The sequence below is a fragment of the Semicossyphus pulcher genome, unplaced genomic scaffold (genome assembly GCF_022749685.1).
Source record: "Semicossyphus pulcher isolate SPU_LCO1_2020_fin unplaced genomic scaffold, fSemPul1.0.p SCAF_12, whole genome shotgun sequence".
Taxonomy (NCBI): Eukaryota; Metazoa; Chordata; class Actinopteri; order Labriformes; family Labridae; genus Semicossyphus; species Semicossyphus pulcher.
Genome location: NW_027211626.1, coordinates 26,410,088 through 26,435,383, shown reverse-complemented (window position 1 = coordinate 26,435,383; position 25,296 = coordinate 26,410,088). Strand labels below are relative to the sequence as shown.

The 25,296-nt window shown below is 43.3% G+C and overlaps 1 protein-coding gene across 1 annotated transcript in view; it reads right to left on the bottom strand.

The window, feature by feature from the left end:
• LOC138588487 (adhesion G protein-coupled receptor A3) overlaps positions 1–25,296 on the bottom strand; it is a 207,760-nt gene that overhangs the window by 129,634 nt on the left and 52,830 nt on the right. Inside the window, exon 7 of the mRNA XM_069658635.1 lies at positions 15,925–16,138. Within this exon, the coding sequence (XP_069514736.1) occupies positions 15,925–16,138 (214 nt within the window). The remainder of the gene's footprint in view (positions 1–15,924; positions 16,139–25,296) is intronic.

The window sequence follows — 25,296 nt, the reverse complement described above, 5'->3', positions numbered from 1 at the left end:
GGAACAATGCTCCACCAACCGGAGTGTGTGACAGTTGATTATAAGTGACACACTGGACGAGTAAGTGAAATGTTTCAGAGTAAAGATGATTAATGGCTGAGCGGCTGTGATGTGGAGACGCTGTAATCCCAGAAAAACGTCTCCCAGAGGGCGAGAGAGAAATATTTATTCAAACACACTTAATTCTTTCTGCCTCCTTCTTCCGTATCTGTCTCAGTATGCTTACTACTGCAGTTATTCAAGGCCTGAGCCTGTCCCAGCATGCACTGGGTTAAACAGGTCTTAGACATAAACGCATTACAAGCTGTTCACATGACATTCATGTGTCTCGGATATGAAAGAGAAGCATAAACACAGGAAGAACCATGTGTTCTCATCACATGTCATCAAATACAAATACTTGTCCGGCCCTCAGAGTTTGATACAGAAGCACAAGGTCGTGTCTTTGTGTCAAAGTACCCTTTAGCGACTGTTGCAAGTAACCATTCATCAGCAGTTTCTATGTAACCTAAAGCAGAGTATCATACTATCAGTGCTGCATATGTGTCAAGGAACCCTTAGCAGCTGATTCATGGTACGCTCTGTGATGACGCTTGGAGCCTCTTATGCCTCTCTCACACATGCTCTGCACTCCTGATAATTTGTCCTGGTAGGCTGCATGGGTGAACACAAATGGACAAATTTTTCACCCTGACTTTCTGCAGACTTTTTCCTGCGAGCCTCCTGGTAAATGTCCCCAAGACGTTGGTGTAACAGACCCCTATAAAGCGTCAAAAGGGGTGACTGTCAAATTGAATGTTGACCCTTTAATGTTTATTTTCACAATAAGGTTAGTGTGTTGTTTCTGTTTTATTGGTCAAACGGTTTTTGGGGCTTTTATTTTGAAGGCGGGTTTTCATGTACCTGCTGTCAAGTGAACGACTTTAGCAACCAGCTGGGAAGTGTTCAAGGAATGAAAACTGTTATATTTTGGACTGTTTACTGTTCGTTCGGTGTTCTTTGTATTTGTTTGTTTATGATATGTGAAGTGCGATCCTGCTAGCAACACAGTTGCCGCTAGCTTAGCTTAGCCCTTTGCTAGCAGAGGCCAGTAAGACCCCTGCTTACACTGGGTTTGTTTGTTTGTTTAACTAATTTAGCGCATTAATATTGTGTTTAAGATTGTTTGTATTTTGGGTAACCTTTGCTGGTATAATTATTGTTGTCTTTTAACTGCATAGTTCACTTAAAGGACTCCATATTAAACGTATTGTCTTTGTGTGATTATGTTGTAAATATTTATGGTATTTGCAGTTGTAGGATTTTCCTTCTGTCTTGTGTTTTAACACAGCTCTTACGGTGTGTTTGTGGGATCTAACACGGTTAACACGGTAACACGGTAACACAAACCATCAGTAAAAGAGTGTGACCATTGCTCTAGCTGGGTCTGCTACAGTTGGGATGAGCTAACGTGTGAACACTACGGAAGCCCTAAGCGGACATGCATCCATACATGTTATATACTCCGTTTTCCCATGATAACAACTTATTTCTGGTCGTTTTCTCAGGATCTCGACTTATTTATCACTAAATAACACGCTGCACCACCGTGACGTCATAACTCCTCCTCAGAGCTGCACAAATCAAACAGGCTTAACTCTTTAGTGTGGGCAATGGCAGCATGGCATGTCCTGGTCATATCACAGTGACCAGCCTGTTTTCTAGATCGACAGATAATTATCCCGTTATCACAGGAAAACCAGCTTTGTTATCCCGACATAACCAGATAAACACGTCGAGATCTCCAGAAAATGACCAGAAAGAACTAGTTATCACAGGAAAAGAGGAGAACGCAGCAGGTAATCAACATTCATTAACCCATAAATTGTAGGAAATTGTACTTTTTGTGTCATCTGCCATTAAGAGTAGTTGCATTAAGAGTATGACGCCCCTGATGGGTTTATATTTGGGTTTCTTACACAGATGCTAAAGGGTGACTTGTGTTTGTATCACGGCCTCGACAAACTTTTGACAATAGAGGAATGAGATTCAGCTGCGGTAACACAGACAGAGCCCTGTCGAGGTGTTTATTCAACCTTGGATCACACATCAGTGTGATGAGAGGAATGTTGACTCATTAAGAACACAATAGGACTTCTGACTGCATCACATTCTGGTCTTTTGATTCGCCTCCTCTACCAAGCATTTGTCCTTGTTTGTCATTTAATCATTGTGACAGAGGCTCTGCCCTTTTGACTGACACTTCAACATGACCTTTTCTTTTCTGTTGATGTTCCAGAGAGCAAAAAACAGCATTTGGCAAAGCTTCACTGTAGTTGTGTTGCTTTATCTGGATGTGATGACAGAGGATGGAGATAATTCAACAGAAACGATGCACAGAAACAATTCAAGTCAAAGTCCACGACTGGATGTGCAGCTTCTTTCTGTTGCATTTGTCTGGTGGGATCTTCTGAGCAGGTTGTTATTCATTTGCAGCACGTTTCTGTTGTATTAGTTTTAAACTTCAGTACGTGTATTGGAACTGACTTCGTGTCTGGATTTCTACTTGGCCGTCGTAGTGTATTTGCCCTCGCCAGCCACTGTTTGATGTTGTTTAGAACACGTTAAAAATAGTAATACCAACATGATCCTGCGTTCATGCTTTCAGTCTATAAAGTACCACATTATCTCTGCTGTTTTCAGTCAGCAGACATCCTCTGCTGTTTGTCTGTAGGAGAACACAAACTGTAAATCGGCACTAATGTTTGCTGTACTGTAACAGCTCTGTGACTTTGCCCCGATGACTTTCAGTGGGCGAGTTATGAAAATAAATAAAATAAGTCCTGATTTCATCTTCTGTGTTCCACTAAAGCTCTCATTTCTGATTGCTTTTCTAAAAGGCCCTAAATCAGATTTGAACGCATGACTGAGATGATGACATTCTGGGCGAGAGAGCGACTGTGTTCGTCTGTGTGCGTGTGCGTCTGTGTGCGTGTGTGTGAATACATGTGAGGCTTTCTGCATGTGCATAAGTATGAACATTTTTAGCTAGCTTAAAGGATTTCTGCAGCCGTCATTAAATAGTTTGGACAGGAGCTTTATGAAGTGTTGTCATTAACACACATTTCTACAAACTTTTGACAGACTGTAAGAATCTTACTGAGGGAACGAGTCACTCTGTGATCATGTCTGTATATATTATTTTCTGAACTGTGATCGTCGTCTTCACATGCTCACTCAGTCTAAGAGATGACATCACACAATCACTGTCTTCCCCACCTCCCTCTTTACAACAGCATCCTCCCTCTTCCACAGGATGTAAGCCGAGTTTATACTTTGAATGGGCTTTACATAAAAATCCTCTGGGCTCAGTCTAGATTTGAACTATATAACAAACCACAACGAGGACATGTGAGTATACTATATGAGTATAGAGAGAATATTGAAAATCATTTGCAGAGGATTGCAAGTGGAAATCTGTTTTCACCAAAACTTGTGGGCATTGGCAGCAGATGGAGCGAGAAACACACAAGGAATTATAACAAACCAGACATATGTTGTGACGATGCTATGGCTAAGACTCCGACTGTGACAATGCTTTAATCAGCTGTCTGACGTACAGTGTTGGCGTCAGTGATGTGGCATTGGACTGGTTCATTTCTTATCTGTCGAGCAGTTTTCTGTTGCTTGGAGATGCCTCTTCCTCCTGTGTCCCTCTCTCTTGTGGGGTCCCCCAGGGGTCGATTTTGGGTCCTCTCTTATTGACTGTTTACATGCTGCCCCTGAGGCATATCCTGCGTAGTCAGACTTCCACTGTTACACAGATGACATTCAACTTTATGCCCTGTTAAAATCTGGCTCCACTGATGTTACTTACATTATGTCCTGTCCGACTGAGTTAAAAAATTGGATATCCAATAATGTTCTACAGCTGATTGACTGGTTGATTATAATTACATCCTTTTAACAAACACAAAGAGAAGAGACCATCACACCAGTCCTTGCTGCCCTTCACTGGTGTTTGAGAATTGATTTTAAGATTTTAATGCTTGTTTTTAAAGCTTTAAATGGTCAGGCTACAGCCTATATCCGTGAGCCGCTAACTCCCTATGAGCCTGACCGTTGCCTGAGATCGTCTGGCAGGGCCCTACTAGTGGTTTCTAAATCTCGACTGGTCACAAAAGGTGACCGAGCCTTTGCACTTCAGGCCCCACAGCTGTGGCACTACCTGCCTGGAGATCTCAGGCATGCAAACTCAGCTTCCTCTTTTAAATCTCTACTTAAAACTCACTTTAATAGTCTATTGATGTACGGGATCTTATTTGTTTGTTTGCCTTATTTTAATTGTAAAGCACTTTGTAACTTGTTTTTGAAAAGCACTATATAAATAAAGTTATTGTTATATGACTGGAACAGTATTTTCTCCTCTATAGTTCAAAAACACAATTTTTATGTATGATGATGAAGTTTATTTAGCAGGGGTTGCTAGCATGTGTGCTAGCACTGAATGTTTGCTTGCATGCAGGTATGCGACACAGAGCTGCAGCACTGCTCCTCTCTAACCACGGACAGTCTGCAGAGGGGACAGTTACATCATCGCTGAACATGGGCCAAATGTCTGAATGCTGGGAAATACACAGGGAAATACACAGGGAAATACCCCCACCCACCCCCGCCCAAACACACCCAACCTCCCACCTCTCCCCCTCTGCTGGGGAGGCCCTGTGTCCCTCTGCCTGCCTCACAGAGAAGAACTCCCCCACTGAAGGCGTTTTCTGCTGCAGCCGGATCCTAAACGTCCCCGCTGACCTGCTGCACCCAGACAAAACAAGGAGAGCAGAGTCCGGTTTACAGAAAAAAAGGTCATCGTCACATAACAAACATACGAAGGAATCAGCCCAGCATGTGAAGCAGTGGGGCAGGGCCACACACACACACACACACAAAGCACTGACCTACATCCACAGTAACAGTGCACCATTGTGGAGCAGCTCCCCGAGGACTCATTAGGAACATTTATGCTTGCACGCTGATATTTAACAATTTGTTTACATAATGATGCTTATGAGACTGTAAACTTTCAATCTGTCGCTCCACCACACAACGCTGCAGAACTGCACGGTTTCATGCAGGCCTGCTGGTCACAGGTTTATTATATCTGTAAGGAAGCGTCTCCACTGTTTTCTTGAACATTCAGATGTCAAAAGGAAGAATACACGGTCCATGTAAGCACTCGTGCAGGCGTGCATGAGTGTTGCCATTATATACACTGTGTCATGATCATCCTCTTTCCAGCCGACATATTGTAGGCTCTGTAATGAACACTTGACTTAACCTCTTGAACTTCATCAAGAGGTTTTTTCTTTATTGACTGAAACCATCAAAGCACGGACGTGGTGCTTCACTGAGGACAATTGTATATATGTGTATGAGGTTATATATGGTCTTCTAATGCCTGGCCCTCACGGAAAGCAAAGAATCAGCACACCACAGATTCATTCACCAACAACCAGAGTCCGACTCGCACAGCCTGAAATCTCACTAAATCTCTGGCGGCCAAACGAGACTTTAGAGTAAACAAACATGGTGGACGACGGGCAGGAAGACTTGGAGATGATTGTTTTTGGACTTTTTACGGAAAATTCAGGAAGAAAAAAGAACAAACATGGACATGGACATGTTACTTTATGCTGCACGTTTGCTTTTGTCGTGCAGCCACAATGTTCCTCCGAGCAGATCGGGGGAATAAAATCACTCTTAACATCCCTCACACCACAGGAACATCTGGAGAGATCATCTTTAGAAGCATCAAAAAATCTGGATTTTACTTTCGATTGTCGGAAGGAGGGAATCGGGCCCAAAGTCGACCCGATTATCTTGTAGTGTGTACCCCGCTTTAGTGACTGAGTCTGCACAAACAGCGGAGAGAGAAGTGGGATCATTTTTACATGATCCTGTTTATCTTGATCTAAAATACTTTACAGACGTAGAGTCTTCGTTCTTTTTGACACAGAAAGATAAGACTTCCATCTTTTATGTCGTCTAGTTATACGTTCGTTGATGACGTCATTTCATTTGAGTATGTGCGGTTTAAAATGTGCGAAAAAGAAAACTATGTAAGAGAACATAATAGCAACTTAAACCAGCTTTAGGTTGTTTACACTTGAAGGATATGAAGCATTTGAAGAAATGACATCATGATAAGTCAAAATAATACTCGGCACTGTGTTTCTGTTGCAGACGACACTTCCAAAGCACATTTTCACTCTGCTAATAAAGATGAGTGTATATTAAAAACTAAAACATGTACAGAGCTGAAATAACTTCTGGAGTGTAAAGCAATATTCAGTTCTTCTTTCCGCCTTCAGGAGGTTTTTCTTCAATATTATTTTGTGTTATTTGAAGAAAAAGCATGTCTGACTTTTGCATTTTATCATATATAAAACAATTTAAAAGACATTTATCAATGATTAAGATTCACTGACTTACATATGCTTTTGCTCAGGTTGTTCATATTCTAATGACATGAAACACTTGAAGATACTTTAAGAAATGACATCACAGTGAGCAAAAACACTAACGAAGGCACTGGGGACCATTTCTATAGCAGAGAGAGACGTGGGAGGAGTTGAAAGAAAATAAAGTTTATGTTTGTGTGTATAGAAAACAAAAAAGAGCTATTTCGAGACATCACCCGCAGAGCCGCAGAGGAAGAGGCTCGGAGAGACATTCTCCTTTCTTCCTTCCGAAACATTTCCAAAGCAGGTTCTTCATTTTGTGTGAGATTAGCCTGATTAAAAATGGAGAGGATTAAGAAAGATTCATCCAAAGTGTCTGCTGCAGCGAGCTACAGGGCTTTAAAATGTTTGATTAATGAAACATGAATCACAGGCAGGTCCCGCTGCTGCCGCTAGCTTAGCTAATACAGGGAGTTTGGCTTGACACCATTACTCAGCAGGAGTCTGGCTCACATCGGGCCTCATGGGGGCCGGCTCTTTGCTGCTGCTCACTGTGAGAAATGTAAACGGATCAGCTTATCGGCCCACCTGCGCCAGCAAATAAGAGGCTGTAATGACTCAGCAGCACAGTGTGAAAGAGGAAGACACAGAAGTACAATATGACCAAACAAAACAGAAAGCGTGTTTCATAATGTTCGGCCTCCTTCAGCCACGTCATGTGAGGATGCCTTCACTGGCCGTCTGCCTGATGCAGCCTAAAGCAGGATAAGCTGAATTTAGCTGAGAAAATAGCCGCAAAACATTTTGGGTTCACCTTCAAAGAGGTCACTTCATGAGGCTTTGGCTTCTCTGCTCGCACTGCTGCAACAAATCCAGACGAGGGCTTTAAGCCACGCGCTAAACCCTGTGTGTTCAGTGTTTCCCCTCTGACGGGGCGCGCAGGGCAAGGCTGACTGACTCAGAGCACATTTATCCAAGGTGAACGACATCAACGCGGGCTGTAGGGACTTATATTCTGTCCACCGCGGCTAAACGAGCAGCGACAGCGTCTGGCATGTCAGAGGCCAAAACATTCTGCTTTTATTTTTTTGACTTAACGAGTGCTGGAGCAGTGAAGTCACAGGACGTTAATTCCCCCCACACGTCTCTCTCAACACTGCAATTTAAACACGTCTCCGGGCGAAGGGTGAAGTTCAGCCCAGACGCAGCAGATTGTTTGTGTTGGACCGAGCTCTGCGACACTCTCATCAGCTATGGAAATGATGTCCGGTCCTACGCGCAGGTTTCTGCAGCGGGGAGACGTTTTAGGTGCCAAGAACAACATGACCCGAGTGGGTTCCACTTGGGGGAGAGGATTGTATTATTTGTATATACAAGAGGAGAGCGGTGGGTAATTGCAAGCGGGGCCCTAATCAGAATGGGAGCATTGAGAAATCCATCATGGTCACTTGGGACACTGAGCAGGAAAAGTAGAGCCAAAAATTCAGGGGGACTGGTTTTTGGGTCAGGGGAGAGACGGGGAGCGATTCACTGCAGACACAGAGGGTCAGTTGCATAAGGAGTCTTGCTCACAAAGCACAATGAGGACTCGGCAGCATTCAGACTCTTTACATTAAGCTACAAAGTGTTAATCTTTATGTGATTATAACATTGTGTAAGGGGTTGAGGGGAGAGGTAATTGGAGTTATCTAAATGTCTGCCAGGTGGCTCCACCCACTCCCAATTGACAGTATTGGGAGCAGGTGTGGGAAGCCACACACCTGGGGCTGATCTACACATCAGGGGAGAACAAAGGGAATCAGGGATTTCACTTCGTGTGGCACATGCTGCTAAATTGTAGCTGTACCTTGCCAAGATTTCCCTTTTCAGGATGGTGTAATCCTTGGGCTGATCAGTAGGAAGGTCGAGGTAAGCCTGCTGTGCCGGCCCCAGGAGGAAAGGTCCCACCAGATCTGCCCAGTAGCCCCTATGCCAGCCTTCCCTCTCAGCCGTGCGCTCGAAGGCTGTCAAGTAGGCCTCTATCTCATCGCTCTCTGTCATTTTGGGGATGAAACGGCTTGGATTCGGCTGCACGGTACACGGTACGTCTGGAGGGCATTCTGCTGCCGTTGCTCCTGAATCATTTCCCACTGCAGGGTCTACTGCTCGGAGGATATGTGCACCAACTCCCTCAGTATATCCTCCATGTTTTTGACTGCCACATCACCACTACGATCCCCGTGCCCTCATTCTCCACCAGTGTAACAGGACTGGGCAGAGGACAGGGTAAAAATGGTAGTGCAGCAATCAGACACAGAGTCAGGTTATCGGAGGAAAAGGGGTTTTATTTACCCTGACAGAAAAGTTTTCGATAAAAACAAAAGTAGCCTCCTTCAGGAGGCTGATCACTTAATCTACAAAAGAAAAAGACCTTAGCCGGGGCTGCTAACCGACTTACCAGCTCAAAATGTCACCAAAAAGTTTGTCTTGGGTATCACAGTGGAAGAGATAGAGAGCCTCCTACTCCCAGCATGCCCCACACAAACTGAACTCCATGATTCCCTTTGTTCTCCCCTGATGTGTAGATCAGCCCCAGGTGTGTGGCTTCCCACACCTGCTCCCAATAGGCTGCTGTCAATTGGGAGTGGGTGGAGCCACCTGGCAGAAATGTAGATGCCTCATATCACCTTGCCCCTCAACCCCTTACAATCGTTTAAATGATTCATATGAAATGAAATGTGTTTGCTGTGCCACAGAGAGTTTTTGATACCACCACCGAGAATGCTAAAGATAGTTGTGCTAACTATGACACAGTCATGACAGTTGTCTTGGTTATTTTCCTGTGCTTATTGATTAAATCTGCTCCGCCTGACATTTTTTAAACATGGCCGCCCATTTGGACTCCTGAAGTAGATTTTTTTCATAGAGATGTGTGTGTTTGGTCGACTTGTTTGATCTTGGTGTTTATTCTCATGTTTGTCAGCCTGCTGGAGTGGATTCTCCTGATTTATAGCCGTTTGACTTCACACTTTACAAGACTTACTAGTTGGTTAAAGGATCAGATTTCACACTGAATGTCAGACTGGCCATGAACATGAGCTCTGCTAGTAAAAAAGGAACACCAAAAGGAATATGAAATTGGTAGTGCACATAAATAGAGGAATATACCGAGACAAGATTACCCTTCACTTTCCCTTTTCTACTCCTGCTGACAAAAGCAACACGTTCCAAAGGACTGCATAGTTAATCGAATATCAATCGCAATCATGATTTTTGCTTCCCACAATTAAATAATTGATTGACAGCTATATTGACATTTAAAATGCTCCGCCTGTAGAAAACTCTGCTGTATATCAAGCGCTCCCGAGGCTAACAGCCCCTCCCCCAGGGGGTGATGGAGAGGTTTGGGCTTCACTTTTGGGTGAGCTGGTTTGTCATGTGATGTGCCTACTTTTCAGTGGCAGATTAGAGTGGAAGAGTAAACAACAGAGACCGGTGTTTCAGTTCAATGAGTGACCATGTTAACTAGCAACTTGCGTCTGTGGTTGTCTCTTTGCTGTTTTTCATTATGAGCTCAAAATTATGGACCTTTCCAAAACCTCTCTCTACACCCAAAAGTTTGGAGTGTGGAGAGGCAGTGAGTCTGCACCGCTGCTAACTTACTGACCAGGTGCAACACTGTTTTATGATCATCGTGAGATGACAGACGTAAATTAAAGTCGAGCTGAAACGGCATTTCGAGAGTTTCTGGCTTCCGTATCGTGACGTATTTCCGAGTGAAACAGGACGTGCAGGCGGAACATATCATTAGAGGGATTTGATTTGAACGCTGACAAGTGGGCGTAGACAGACGTTCTCCACAGCGCAGTAGCTAGCTAACTGACCGAGCATTCTTGGTGCTCTGTGGCTAAATGTTGCAGATTGATTGACAGGTGGATGTAATGATATTATTGGTTGAAATTGGTTGGTCCTAGCTTACGTAAGCACACGCGATATTTTGCTTTACAGGAAGAAATAATGATCTGATTTTGATATAAGAATTCGAAGAAATGGATTTTCTGTATTTTTTTGTCTGTATTGTCAAATAGATGCACGATATTACCGGGCATGTGATCTAAAAGGATTAAAATGACATTTTTCATTTCACCTCGACTTTAAAGTTCTGTGTTATCACACGTACAAACGGGAAGTGCTTTAATTAAGAAACATGAAATAATAAACTGACGTCAGCGTCTTAAAGTTCACGTTATTTTCAGGATCTAATAAACAGTTTTGTTGTCTAGAAACGAAACAAGTGAAAAGTGTTTCATGTTAACTGCTGTCATTAGCAGGTCAGTTTGAAAATAATATTTAGGCTACAAATAAGAAAAGCCACCAGAGAAGCTCTGGGAAGTTTATGTTACTCATAATGTGGAGTGATTTCAATGACTCTGCCTCACTGGTATTTACTTAGCTTTTGTTATCTGTATGGCATGAAACCATGGTTACACACATGTCCTGCCTCCGCCGGAGTGAGGGGAGTTCGTCTCAAAGCTCAGTAATTTATCCCTAAACGAAGGGTTCTCCATTCAGCTGTGAGTGTGCCGTCAAACACAGTTCACTCCGAGACAGAGGGAGTGGGAAGGGTCTGGTTTGGGAAAGGGCCTTTCTGTTGTTTTTGAAGTGTTGTTTGTGCAAACGCATCATGTTGGCTGCTAACGCTCAGTCGCGTTTGAACACTGCTTGTTTTGCTAAAACAGGAAGAGAGCGAGTCACTCGTTAAACCGAAACACCGGTCCCCTGAAGCGGCTCATCATTGCTTGTTTGGAGGTATTCAGGTTTAGGACGAGTGATAATAAAAAAAATCATCAGCAAAGAGGTCATGAAACATGTGTCTGCATCTGCGTCTGCGTCTGCGTCTGCACCGCCAGGCAACACAGCTAACGTTCAAGCGGCTGAAAAAAACAGCATGATGAGCGTATGAAGGCCAAGAGGAAGGATGAGCTGCTCCCCGTCCTCGTCCAGAGTCACGTCAGACCAGAGCAGAGACACTCTATCCACCCAACTCCCAAAGACACAATTTACCCATGATGCACCACATTCAAGTAAAGTAGCTAATTTTAAGTCTTACTTTGATGTAAAGGATTTATAATCGTGATATCAATATTGATCAAAATAATCGTGATTATCATCTTGGCCAGAATCGTGCAGCCCCAACGGTCCAGTTTCTCAGACACTTTTCAGCAGCTACACAGCATGGGTCGGGCTTCAAGCTGAGCTGCCACTCGAAGGTTGTTTGAGCTCAGGATTCCTCCAGTGTTCGTTCATGAGGTCTTTTACCAGGAGCTGAATTATCCACAAACATGTCCTCCTCCCCACAACAGACATGGTGTTAAAAACACTCAATACAACAGTTGGACGGTGGAACTCAGCTGAACTGAAGAGAGAAAAGTTGCATCTTCGTATAAAACAGCCAAATTGAACTGACAATCTGAGTGACGTACAGCCCTTATATTAGTAAGAAGTAGCTTATCTACAGATCTGTCAGACATGGAGCAATATTACTTTGAGTCCTGTTTGTGTCAACATGATGAATGTAAATCCAATATACAGTTGTTTTGAGGCTCAGAGCTGGTTTCTCCTGAGGGAAATATAAGGCTCTTTAGCTGCTATATGCTGCACATTGTTGCAAAGGAGTGAGTACAATAGTTTTTCTCTTTCTTTTATTGCTGAAAGAGCAGCCGGACGCTGACGAGAGCAGTGACATTGAATCCAGTCTGTTCCAGGCCTGGAAACCAAAACAACCAGATAAAACACACTACAGCGCCCGGTGGAGCTGAGGGGAACTGCAGAGTGGGCCGACAGTTCTTCTTTGCTTGGACCTCTGTCACCTTACACAAACTCTTTTTAATGTGTCAATATGGACGTAGCTTTAAGCAGGTTGAGAAGTATAATCCACAAATGTCAGTGTTTATGCCTGATGCATTTGTCATCAGGTGTTGGTCTTAAAATGAGGTGTGCTCAGGCTCACTGGTGGTGCATGAGACAGCAGCCATGACCAACAAAATCTGGTAAAGAGCCCTATTTAATTTGTCTAAAGTAAATAGTGCATGGTCATTCAGGGCTGTCTGCCAACCATTCGCAAGTTAAACAGCCAAAACACAACTATAAAGAGCAATACAACCCTTTTGCACCCTGCGCCTTCCTGAGCACCCTGATTATGAGCCATTTAATAAGCAAACAAGACGAGGTCCAATCCTAGTATGTGGCTGACCGCATCAGGTCAGTGTGTGCTTTTGAGGGCAATGTGTTACAAGGACTGTCCTTATGAGGCCGATGACAACGTGTTTGAAAGCAGGTGCGTGCTGCGGACGTAGGTGAGGACAGAGGAGGAGCAGTGGAGGAGCAGCCCTACCTACTCTCCAAACAAAGTATGCAGAGCCGTGTAGACAGAGAGTCGCATCAGTGGAGGTCCAATATGCTCCATGATCAACCATTGCGATGTTGCAACTCTCTCTCTCTATAGCTGTGAAAGTACCGTCACTCACTCACTCACTCACTCACTCACTCACTCACTCAGTCAGTCACATACCGACCCATTTGTAGGACTGACCCCGGCGGTCGGCCAAAACGTAGTCTGACACGCCCCAAATGACCTTTAGACCATGCTCTTTAGATGGTTTAAATAGGGCCCTCAAAGTGATGTATTATTAGGATTATTAGGAACGTAATCTGCTATAATGACATCCTGACTCCCATCAGCGTGCTCTGACGATGATTTAGCTTCTTATTAATCTCTATAAACAGACATCTGCATGCTAACAGCTTACAATCTGTTCTAGATCAAAAAATTCAACTTGAGACAAATGGGCTTGACGCTGTGTCATGAAAGCTTCTTCAAATGCATCATAAATGATCGATCCGAGCTCCGTTCAACAAATTTCATTTTGACTCGTTACTAATCTGCATCGTGATGTTGTTATTTCAGCAAACACAAGAGCCGTTAATTAAAGTCAATCACAAGAAAATCTCTTTGTTTTTCGGCTTCATACCTCTGAAGTAAGCCAGAGTGCAGCCTCTGTGTAACTTACTGTTTACATCGAAAATGAAGGCTAAAACGAGTGCAACATTTATCTTTGGAACGTAGTGAGGTAAAATTATAAAGAAACATTTAATTGAGATGTACATGTACATTAGTAACTAGAGTATTTGAGTCTCTACCACTGAACACAAGGAGAAGTGAATAAGTTCTGCATTGTTGTGATCACTATTGATGAATACCTGTATGAAAACAAACTTCACCTGGAACACTGCTGAGACACTGAGGACTCTCTGAAAGTTATCTCGCAGCCTGTAATCCAATTATTCAAGTCAGTGCATCCACCACAGGGATCAGTGAGAATGTCAAACAGAGAGCCGGTGCATAATGAAAAGAAAAAATATTGACTATTTGTGGCGTTTGCAGTCAGGGGAATGCTGAAGCCTCCCTGAAACAGAGCGGAAAAGTAACTGGCATTCTTGTTTCCACATAAACCGCACAACAAGAGGCGTCGTGGCCTGTTGACACAGGGACACATTCTCCTGTCAGCACTCCATCAATATTTATGTTTGAGAGGCCGAGGCAGAGCAGGCAGCAGTTAGAGTAATCTACAGCAGCGTGCTCCTGCATCTGAGCCCAGCTGCCACAGCATTACGTCAAATACGCACACAGCAAGAAAATAAAGACAGGAAGAGGACGAGGCGCGCAGAAACGTCTTCTGTAAAAGTGTGTGAAAGCGCTCTGCCGGCCCTCTTTATCACCACAATTATGATTCAGCATCTGTTCCTCTTAAGAGTGTGATCAGCGGACGCTGGGGGAGCGGCTGGACGGCCGACCTCTGGAGACGCGCCGCAGATTGCTTTGAGGGTTCGGCACGCTGCCAAGACAATTCTGCCCTGTCCTCTCACATCCGAATCAAGGGCAGCGATAACAAAAGGTAAATCACAGCTCTCAGGCTGAGTGAGAGACAGAGAGGGGGGCGTCTGTGTGAAGGAACATGTTTTACATGCTTTGTAATCACACGTGTTTGTGCATGGCCAGGCCTTTTATCTTTTCATCAGTAGTGTGGACGGTAGTGATTGTCCTTTTTGACTTGTAAAATGTTAATTTAAGGTAAATGTAAAATATTTTTGACATGTTACAAATATATTTTGTCTTATAGAACATTACATGTTATAATTATACAGTAGATATCTAACTGAATGTCTGACATATCAACAAACCATCGTTGATGGTTTAAGTCTGTCCGGAACCTAGGTGTCTGACGACCAGCTAACCTTTAAGGTTCATGTGGCCTCGATTGCTCGGACATGTCGATTTGCCCTGTACAGCATCAGGAAGATCAGACCCTACCTGTCAGAGCATGCAACACACCTGCTGGTACAGGCTTTCGTGATATCACACATTGACTACTGCAACTCCCTACTGGCAGGCCTTCCTGCATGAACATTCAAACCTCTGCAGATGATCCAGAACGCAGCAGCGCGACTGGTCTTCAATCAACCCAAAACGGCAACTCCACTGCTCATATCCCTCCACTGCTCATATCCCTCCACTGGCTCCCAGTCGTCGCTCGCATCAAATTCAAACCCAGTCGTCGCTCGCTTACAAAACAGCAACAAAAACGGCTCCTGCCTACCTGAACGCCCTCATCCAGGTCTACACTCCGTCCCACCCACTACGCTCTGCCAATGAAAGGCGCCTGGTGCTCCCATCACAACAGGGCCCTAAGTCTCTAACTAGACTCTTCTCCTCAGTCACCTTTAAGAAGAAGCTGAAGACCCAGCTCTTTATGAAAACCTCTGACCTTAATGATATTGATGCTATTGATGATGATGACAATGAGGATGTAACTTGATGCTGTGATTTGCCTCTGTGCTCTGCCTGTCAGCACCAGTGTCCGATCGCACTTGAAGCTGTTGGCAGTAACTGACTCTCAGATGTACATCGCTTTGGACAAAAGTGTCTGCTGAATGAAACTGTAACATTGTAAAATAGTAAATTTCCCAAACTGATATTCACTCATACGTTTCCAATGTTCATTAGTTGTGTTGCAGGTATCTGAAATGCATCTCTGGATAACTTATCAGCTACAGTTCCAAGCAGATATTATGAATAATTGAATCTTGATAAGTCAGAATTGAAGTTTAGATATCAAGAAAACCATGATATCTGTAATGTTAGATATCTACCATGATTGTAACTTGAATGGTTTAAAAGTTGACATTATGGATACGTTGACGAGCGAACATTATTGATATCTGCAATTCCTATAACTGCCAGTGTTAAAAGGGCTAATCATGTAGCACGTTCCTCTTTATAACATGAACAGTCTGTTGATGTAGCAGCTTATCTGCATGTGTATTTTGACTTCACCTGCTTGAGTAGACATCTCTGAGGTGTGTGCATGTGTAAGTGCAACAGGCCACTCAACAGCCAATCAGCTCTCCGCTCCCTCCCTCCTCCTCCTCCTCCCTCCTCTGTGTGTACCTGGTGAGCAGGCAGCAGTCGTGCAGCAGGGTTTCCTCCACGTAGACGCCCTGCTCCTCCTGCGTGGTCACGACGTGGCCATTGTGGCGCCACTTCAGCTCCACCGAGTGGTCCAGGTAGGAGGCGGTGCACTGCAGGGGGAGACGGTCTCCTCGAAACACCAGCTGTCTCTGGGAGGGGATGAGCTGGAAGAGGGGCATCTCCAGAGGTCCATCTGGAGGATGAGGAGAGAATAAAACAGGAAGGTCAGCTTGTTAACCTTCCCCTCCCCCGTCTAGAGGAAGAGGAGAGCGAGAGGTCATTCTTCCATCCTTGAAAGACAAAGATGCAGACAAGAGGTTTTACTTTTTTGTCAGGTAAGATCAGAGGTGGGAGAAAATGGATTCAGTGAAATAAGCGAGCAAAAAAAGTAATTTGACAAGACTTTCTCTCTCTCTATGAAGAGACGTGAAGAGAGCTTTTAATCATGAATGGACTCTTGTCCTTCCTTCCCACCAGCAGAACCAGCATGTCTCATAAGTTCAGAGACAAAGCAGCAAGACGACAGGACAAACGCCTCCATCACGTTCTGTGATATAAATATTGAAATATCATCAGAGATCCCGTAAAGCAGTGTACCTGTTTGAAATCACATCACCGTGACTCGCCAAAGCACATTGGAGAAACACTGATTTTAACCCCAAACAGCTTTTTCAGTGTTTTTACATGTTTTAATAATCACGCCTGTTTGTCACAGAGAGGAGGAGATCTCTGTGGATAATTTGGCTCTTATAAAAACCTCGTAACCCATTAACACTAAAGGAATCCTAACCTAAAAGCAAGCAAGAAACCACTTTATTTAATGTTTACCAGAATCTTTTTCTTTGAATGACAGAAATCAGCCTTAAAATAGACACCATTAGTGCTTAAGTGTTGTTGCGCAGCTCCCACATATTGTGCAGCGACACTTGCTATATTTAACTCAGTAGACGAACTGAATGCGATGTGATGTGCACTGTTTATATTTGAATATGACTCATGATATTTGGTATCTAGATGTGCGTGATTAGCCTTTTCCCCATAGTCTAGTGTTAAAACAAAGAAATAAAATATTGCAATCAATCTGAATATCAAACCACTTTGTTTAGGAATTGTGTCGAAGTGTTGCAATAGCATCAAATCAGGAGATAAGCAGGAGAATTGTGTGCATGAATCAGACTCATATTAACCTGCATAAACCACCACAAACACATGTGCAAAATACTGCAAACACACACAAACACACACACAGTTTGTCAAGGTCACCCCCTCCCCCGCCGTGCCCACATGTTGTTGCTGTTGCCGTGTGAGATGAACAGCAGCTGATAACGGAGAGCAGCCTTGAGCGCTCGCCTGGACTCTCCTTGACTCCTTACATGTTCACAATGGAGGCGGCAGCAGTGATAGGATTACTCACCTAGCAGCTGCTCCGTCCTCCAGCCTCTCTGACGGAGAATAAGGCAAAGATAAGGATGAGATTATAAGACAGGGAGAGTGTTTAGTCCAGTGCCAGATATGGGAGCGGGTTTGATTTGTAGAGAAAATCCCTCCGGACCTGATTGATCTAATCGTACTGCAGATACAGGATATGTAAGATAATGTAATGTCTGTAATCATGATGAACCCGTGGAGATGTATCGGTGTTGGCGAGCATGGACCGGGAATGTTCGCTTCTTTTGTATCCAGGATTAGATCGGTCTTGCCAGCTCGCTGTTCCACTTTGGGAATTCCTTTCGGAGCGTTTATGTTCATACAAGACATTTCCTTGGACATGCTCCAAAGAGCAGCGTAAGCAGGCGCTTTGCCTTCGCTTGTATTCCAATCGGTTGCGGATGTTGCTGCTGACAGGCAATTCCATACATGGGTCATAAAGTCTTTTATTGCCGCACGCACTGGTTTGGAAAACAGCACTGCAAGATCCATGTCAAGTGTTGTGGATGAATGTATGGAGCCCACAGCGGATATATGGCTTGAAATAGTAAAAATGCATTTGTGGTATCGATGTTGAGTCTCATTAAACATCTACTAAACTCTGAGTAAATATACACGTCCATAACTGTTAGAGAACTTTGTTTAAAACAGCTCATTTTGCAGATTTGACTCGACTCAATTTGACTCATTTCTCAACACTGTGGAGGCGTGGCAGATCACGTTTTGATTGACACCTCTCTCTGGCTGCAACACAACAACGGCCCATCTGACAATCAGTGTTGTGCAGCTTTATATGTATGACTCATTCGAGTCAGGAGCAGAGGAGGCAGCAGAAGCCATGTGAATATTAGCAGCTCTTAGCTTATAAATGCCACATTAGCTGAGAGAGCTCCTATTTGCTTTCAAAGCTTTAAATGCAATGCTAAATGATGGCTGTGTAATGTTGAATGGTGCTATCCAGGAGCTTAACTCCTTTCAGCAAGGAGTCGCACTAAACCCCTGCAACTGAAAATATATGACCGTGGTCGACACTCAGCACCAAGGCCGCCCCTGATCACCTGTGTCTGTATCAGCCTGCAAACAACGCTAACGTTGGATGTAAACAGCTGAACTGCTGCAGTGTGACTTCTCATATGATTGGACCCCGTAATTAATGACATAATAAATATCTGAGCTCAACTGCGCCCAACATCAGGAATCTTTGAAGAAACTTAAATGAAAATATTTACAATTTGTATTGAACTACTTTCTAACCCTTGTCAGATGCTTAATTTGAAGTAAGTAAGACCCTATGTCACATAGCTAGAAGGCTAGTGTTAAGCTGGGTTTCCTGTGGCTTTAACATTTTCCTTGAGCAGATAACAGTAGTTTGCACGACTGTTTATGAAAACCCACTGAACAATCACAGCTTTTAACTCATGCAGAGCTTCGACCTCAATTTTCTACGTTAGTTATTCATGATGCAAAGTGCCGTGCTTTCCAGAGAAACATTAAAAATGTGTCACTAATGTCGGATTTACTATGATGACATCTGTGTGTAATTACTGGAGCTGACCCTGTTAGAGTGTTAACACTCTGTGATCGTCTTCAACAACAGTAGCTTCGTTATCTCCTGCGGGTAACACACAGCATGGGGGCCATTCACTGTTGACTTGGCTGGTGCTGATACTGTTGAAACGACGCTTTGAGCCAAGGATCAGAGTGTGGCTGCTTGCCTTCACCCGCCGGACTCTGCCAGAGAAAAACGCTATTAATGGTTGTGTGTGTGAGTGAGTGTAAGAGAAGGAGAGGGAGAGGCGTGATGACATGCCTGCTTGTGTGTGTATGAGAGTATGTTAGCAGTGTGGCTACAGAATAAACATTGATGCACCCTGGCTTTGTACGGATGCAGCTAATGCTCGAATAAACCCTTTAAGAGACGCCACTGTCACAGATCATGTCCCAACGTAGGAATAAAATCCAGGGAAACCTGCTGCAGTTCTGGCTAACCCCTGGTATCTCCACTGTTTGGTGTAAGGGGATCCCTTTGCTCATGCAAATAATGACGTTTAATGACAAGAACAACAGATGATATTAACGCTGTAAACAGCCAATAAGAGCGCTCTCCACAGCACCAAACAGGAAGCAGCAAACCAGGTAGAAAGTAATGATGAAGCGGACTCTGTTTACGCTGCTGTCACTGTGTCCTTTCTGAATGTGACGGCAAAGTTGGATACTTTTACGCTGTTATGACACAGTGTGTGTATATGCAGTTAGCTCCAATGGTGAAAACTGAAAGTAGAAAGGAAGTGCCTCATTTGCTGCATGCTAGGATTTAATGCTAACCTATCTAACGCTCAACCAGCAAAGATAACACAAACCACACATCAGCGTGAATATGGCAACACAGCAAGGACACAAGGTAAAGGTGTGTTTTGGGTAGAGGAAGGGGCGGGACGTCAATACCGCGGCTCCACCAGCCAATCTCTACTGCACACTCTCTGGAGACAAATGGGGAAGATGGCAGATCGCTCCGGGGGGATTTTGGCAACACTAAAGATACGGTGATTTAATATACTGTCATTGTTAAAGACCCTCACAATGTTATCTACTTTGTTAAAACAATCCTTAAAATGTTTAAAACTGTTCATAAAAATATTAATAGATTCTTTTTCAATTGTCAACGGTGGATTCGGCTTTAAACACGGCAGAAATAAAAAAGGATTAAGAGGAAAAAGATCATCGTCATCGTCACCGTCAATCAGAGCTGAACTGCGTCATGCTGATGGAACATCCCACGGTGAAAGCTGCACATTAAACATGTACAATTACCTGCACATGTTGCACTTGTTGGAATTTATGCATCTCATGTGTAAATTCTTTCCTTCCTTTTTATTAATGTTCAGTGGGTTTGATTTTCCTTATGTTATGCATTCCATGTGTCTAGTTTAATCTTTTTTTATTCTTTTTCTGCTGCATTTATCAAGTGTTTTTCTTTCCCTCTTATTATTACCAAAGCACCCTATCTCTGTTTTTATGTAAATCCTGCCTACTCAGAGCATGCATTGTTCTCATTGTAAACCACTTAAGGCTGCATTTCTTATGTGAAAGATGCTACTAAACTAATTAATGGTAGTTATTATGAGGCTTTTATTGTGAAACAGCACCAGCACTTGTAATGTGTTTAGAACGGTTAACACTGACTGCAACGGTTTGTCAAGAAGAACAGGACAACTGTCTTTTGGGGCATTACTTCTCAAACTTTAGGATTTCATCTCTGAATCAGCCGAGTAATAAATCTTTGATCTATTCTGTCTTTAACTGATCGATTGTTAATTAAATTTGGCATCACCAAAAAAGGCTTTTAGTTTCTTTCATTTGGTTTACCTAAATGTTTAGCCATATATTCTCTGATCTGTATTTGTTTCCTGCTTTGCCACTTCCTCATGGTTTACCTTTATGTCCAAACTCTGAGCTCTTTCTTTAATTGACTGGGACTGCAGCTAAGACAGCGTCATAGTTTAAATTCAAATTAATTCCATTAATTTCTTTTAAATCTATTAAGTTATTAATAATATAATATTGAAGTATTTACACAATCCTGCCAGCTTCCACACTTCTCTGCACCTGTTGGCAGTAACGTGGTGTTATGGTAAACGTCATGATTTTGTAAAAGTGATGAATGGTTTGGATACAAACCTATAAGTGATGGATGAGTCTCTGCTGAGGGGTTTATTCCCTTAACAGTAAAAGGTTCAATTTTTCAATTTAGATTTGAATCCATAAGAAAAGTGTTTTGAAAATAAGACGCGCAGACATCCTCACCCTCCTGATGCTCCTGTGTTCATTATCTCTGTCTGATGTTAAAAGATGTGTGTGACTGAACTTCAAAGACCCTCATGTCAGACTATGTTGAGTTTTATTTCATGATATTTTTATATCATTAAATTATTAGAGGCACACCGCAGGCTAAAAGACATGTGAAACTTAATTTAATGACACGATGCCCATAAGAGGTTATTGCACTGCTCTGTCATCATGCAGTAAATACTGCTATAGAAAGCAGACACTTGTCCTGCGGTGCATCGCGCACACAGACTTTGTGTGTTTGTGCTGCAGCGCTCATCCCAGCAATGTTAAAGAAGCAGAAGGCTAGATGAGCCAAACAGACGCCTGCCCTGACCTCAGCACAGGAAGCACCTGATCCTGGCAGGAAGCTGCTCCGTTCCCCCTCATTTGCAGGCAGTACCCGACCTGTATCAGCATAAGGACAAGGGCTCAATGCTGGAATGTATGGTGCAGACATCTGCTAGCCATCACAGTGGAGCCACTGCAGAGAGAAACAGATGTATCTTCTGTGACAAGGCTTCATAAAAACAACGGGGGAAAATCTCAGTGGAGAAGCATTAATATTTTCGATGGTGTGTGAGTGTGGAAGAGGGAGATTTTCATCCCGGCCCATCATTTTTCTTGATAACAAGAAGCTAGCATCAGGTGCAGAGAAGCTTTCCTTCCACGCAGCCTTAACAAGGTGCTGGCTGCTGCACAAGGCTGCACGACCCTCTCTTACAAAGTGAAGCCATATGAAAACAACAACCATCAAAGAAGATTAACAAATGTGCTTGTTAGAGCACCACACTGCGTCCTATTGAAAACTGTTGCCAGGAGAATGAATAAGGTATTGTAAGATGGAGTTGTGCTGTGGAGAGGGAGGCGGACGGATCCAAGCATGGCGAGAGCAGAGAGCCCACAACGTTATCATTGTAATCCCATAATGGAGGCTTCAGGGCTGGGAAGGAGCAGCTCCTCGGCCTGCCACTGGATACCACTCATGGCTCTTTGTCTGAGGACTGCACAGAATTAGCCTGTAATTGCTTTGGATTGTTCTGTGTGAATGGAAAACACATACAATTAGGATTACAGTGAATAACTCCAGAGTGTCTGTGCTGCAGACGTCTCAGGACTGTCTGTGTGCACAAACACAAACTGTGGACTGGGACACATTTGTCCTCATTAGACGCTGTCACATCATGCATACAGTGCATCTCATATAATGTGTCTCCACTTCACACCTACACACATACACAAACTCCCCATACCCCACCACTAACCAATGATTTTCTCATTCCAGAGCAATATCCCCAGCGTGAACCAGATGTAAGGAGAAGAGGAGGATGATTCCATCACATATGAGATACAATTCCCCTGTGGACCGCAGCACGGAGCGGGGAGATAGCGCAACTGAGGGGAGACAGGAGGGGAGGCAGGGGGAGATTGCCTGTCTGTAACCAGTCCCACAGAAAGAAAGTAAAGACTCTTGAATTTCTCTTAACAGCATTCAGTCAGTGAAAGAGGCCATTTTGCTCTGCTTAAAAACTCTGTTTGATGCACTCACTGCTCAGAGGCACCGTGCTGTAACAATCTTATATTCGTCTGTTAGCCTTTACTCTCATGAAGTCCTAAAAGTTGGTTTGAAACTAGTTTGTGCATACAGCTGGGGGATAAACTGTCTTGAAGTGAGACATGATAAGAAATGTGTTGATACGATGATAAACTTTTTTACTCTATTGATAGATTGAACAGACATTATGCAGCAGATATCAACAGGCAGTCAGTGTGCAGTTTTTAGCCTGCACGCCGAACATTAGAACATGTCCAGACGACTACTTTGAACCTGTTTTCAGTCCGTCATCATTACCTTAAGACCCTTGACATTTCTATCTTTATTAAGAGTACTAACTGGATATTAGTCATCTGACATTTGGAGAGAAAAACAAGCCAAGCTAAAGTTAGCAGCAGCTTGGCTAACAACCCTCAAAAAATGCCAAAACGCATCTGAGTTTTTTTTAACATGAAAAAGCTTTATTCAGTGTTTTTGTTTTAATCCCACGGTTGGTTTGTTTTAAGAGGAGGAGATCTCTGCAGATAATCAGGCTCCTGGGAAAAACCTTGTAACCTAAAAATGGAGCAACATTGCTAGCAGCAGTTTAGCTAGTAGCAGCTCAGCTAGCAGCCCCTCTCCCCTCTCGTCATGTCCTCCTAAAGAGATTTTTAAGCTACTTTATTCTGTGTTTTACAGGTTTCAATAAGTGGAACTATTTGTTTTGGAGGAGACTTACAAGATAATTTTGCTCATAGTATAAAACTTGTGAACAATGAATGAAACCTAAACTTTAAAGACAGCTAACCTTATTAGTGGCAGCTCAGCTAGCAGCCCCTCCTGACGTCATCTCCACCGAAGAGAGTCATAGAAGCTCAAGCTACTTTATTCAGTGTTTTACAGGTTTTAATAAATGGATCTGTTTGATCTGGAGGGGAGGAGACCTACGAGATAATTCTGCTCATAGTAAAAAACTTGTGAACAACGAACACTGAGGGAATCCTAAGCTAAGAAGACAGCTAACCTCATTAGCTGCAGCTCAGCTTGCAGCCCCTCCTGACGTCCAGTCCACATGAGAGCGTCTGAAAGATTTTAATGTGCTTTATTTCTTATTATTTATTAGTTTTATTTATCTTAACTTACAAAAAAGGTTACTGCCTTAAAAATGTGTGATAGACAACTTCAGTGATTGTTAAAAAACTATAATACATTGTTTAACCAAGCTCAGTCATTAACACAATAGTTCTCAAACTGGCAGTATTATGAAATTATAAGTCCTGGTAAATATTGATATTGATCTATGCAGGAACAGTGTTGCCAACTCCTCAGTAAGGAAAGTAGCTATTGGCTGCCCTAAAAGTCGCTAAATTACGTGATCGCCTAATTTGCATAATTTACCATTTGCATGTTATTGTAATGGACGCTGTAGGAGAGAGGAATAATGTTGTGGGAGAAACAGAAAGTGAGTAAAAAACACCCTAAATATGTTCAGAACTTTTTTTTTTGCCACTGAATTAGGCCATCACTTCTCAAAATAACTTCATGACTAATGCTTTGTCTAGACCCATATTACATATATCGATTTTGTCCTGTATTGTTAAATGGAACACCAAATTTGTAAAAAATAATTTACTCTTGCTTCCCGCTCTGTAAGCCAGGGCGGGATCAGCAGCGGCTTTGCGCACGTGCGATTCATTGCAGTGTGGACGCAGAGTGGTGTGGGTCTCCTCTCCACTCTGACTGCAGCTGGGACTGCTGCGCAAGGCTACTGTGAGACTGACCGCTTGTGAGTGCTTTGGGACGGGGGAGGGGCTCACCAAAACACCAGAAAAGTCTCCAATAACACCAGAAAAAGTCGCTAGATTTGTTGCGAGTCGCTTTTGAAAAAAAAAGTTGCCAAGAGGATTTGGAAAGTCGCCAGATTTAGCAAGAAAGTCGCCAAGTTGGCAACACTGTGTAGGAAATATTAAAATGATCCTTTTATTTGCCATACCCCTGCGTAAGTATATTTAACGTGTTTTTTGACCTTTAACTCCACACGCAGTATGGATACTATACAATCTTCTTTCCTGCCTTGTCCCTCTCTGACTCTTCAGACTTTCCTTTGTCTTTCTGCTGTTTGCAGGAGAAACACACCATATTGTGCACTTTTTATAAGAAGGACCCCCTATATTCTGAAGGTGTAGTTATAGTGAAGGTTCTGCTGAGCACACCTGAACTCTACCACCAACTGGTTGTTGCATATTCAGACACCAGGAAACTGTCCAGCTCAACTTCAATCTGCTACCATAGACTGCTGTGCCACTTCAGAATAATACCTGCCAGCTCTAGTGCTGATCTGAGGATTGAAACCAGCAACTTCTGCAGCACAGGCTCCTTCCTGTAGCTATACAGGCCTCTGCACCCTCAACACAGCTGGCACACAGGCCAAAGACTGCACTGGACCGCACTATGAGACGACTTTAGCCCGGGGCTTCCTCTCTGGCAGTTTTGCATTAAGTCATTATTACATTCGGCTTGTCAAACAGTTCACAGCAGGTAGAGAGATAACAGTGGAGAGGGAA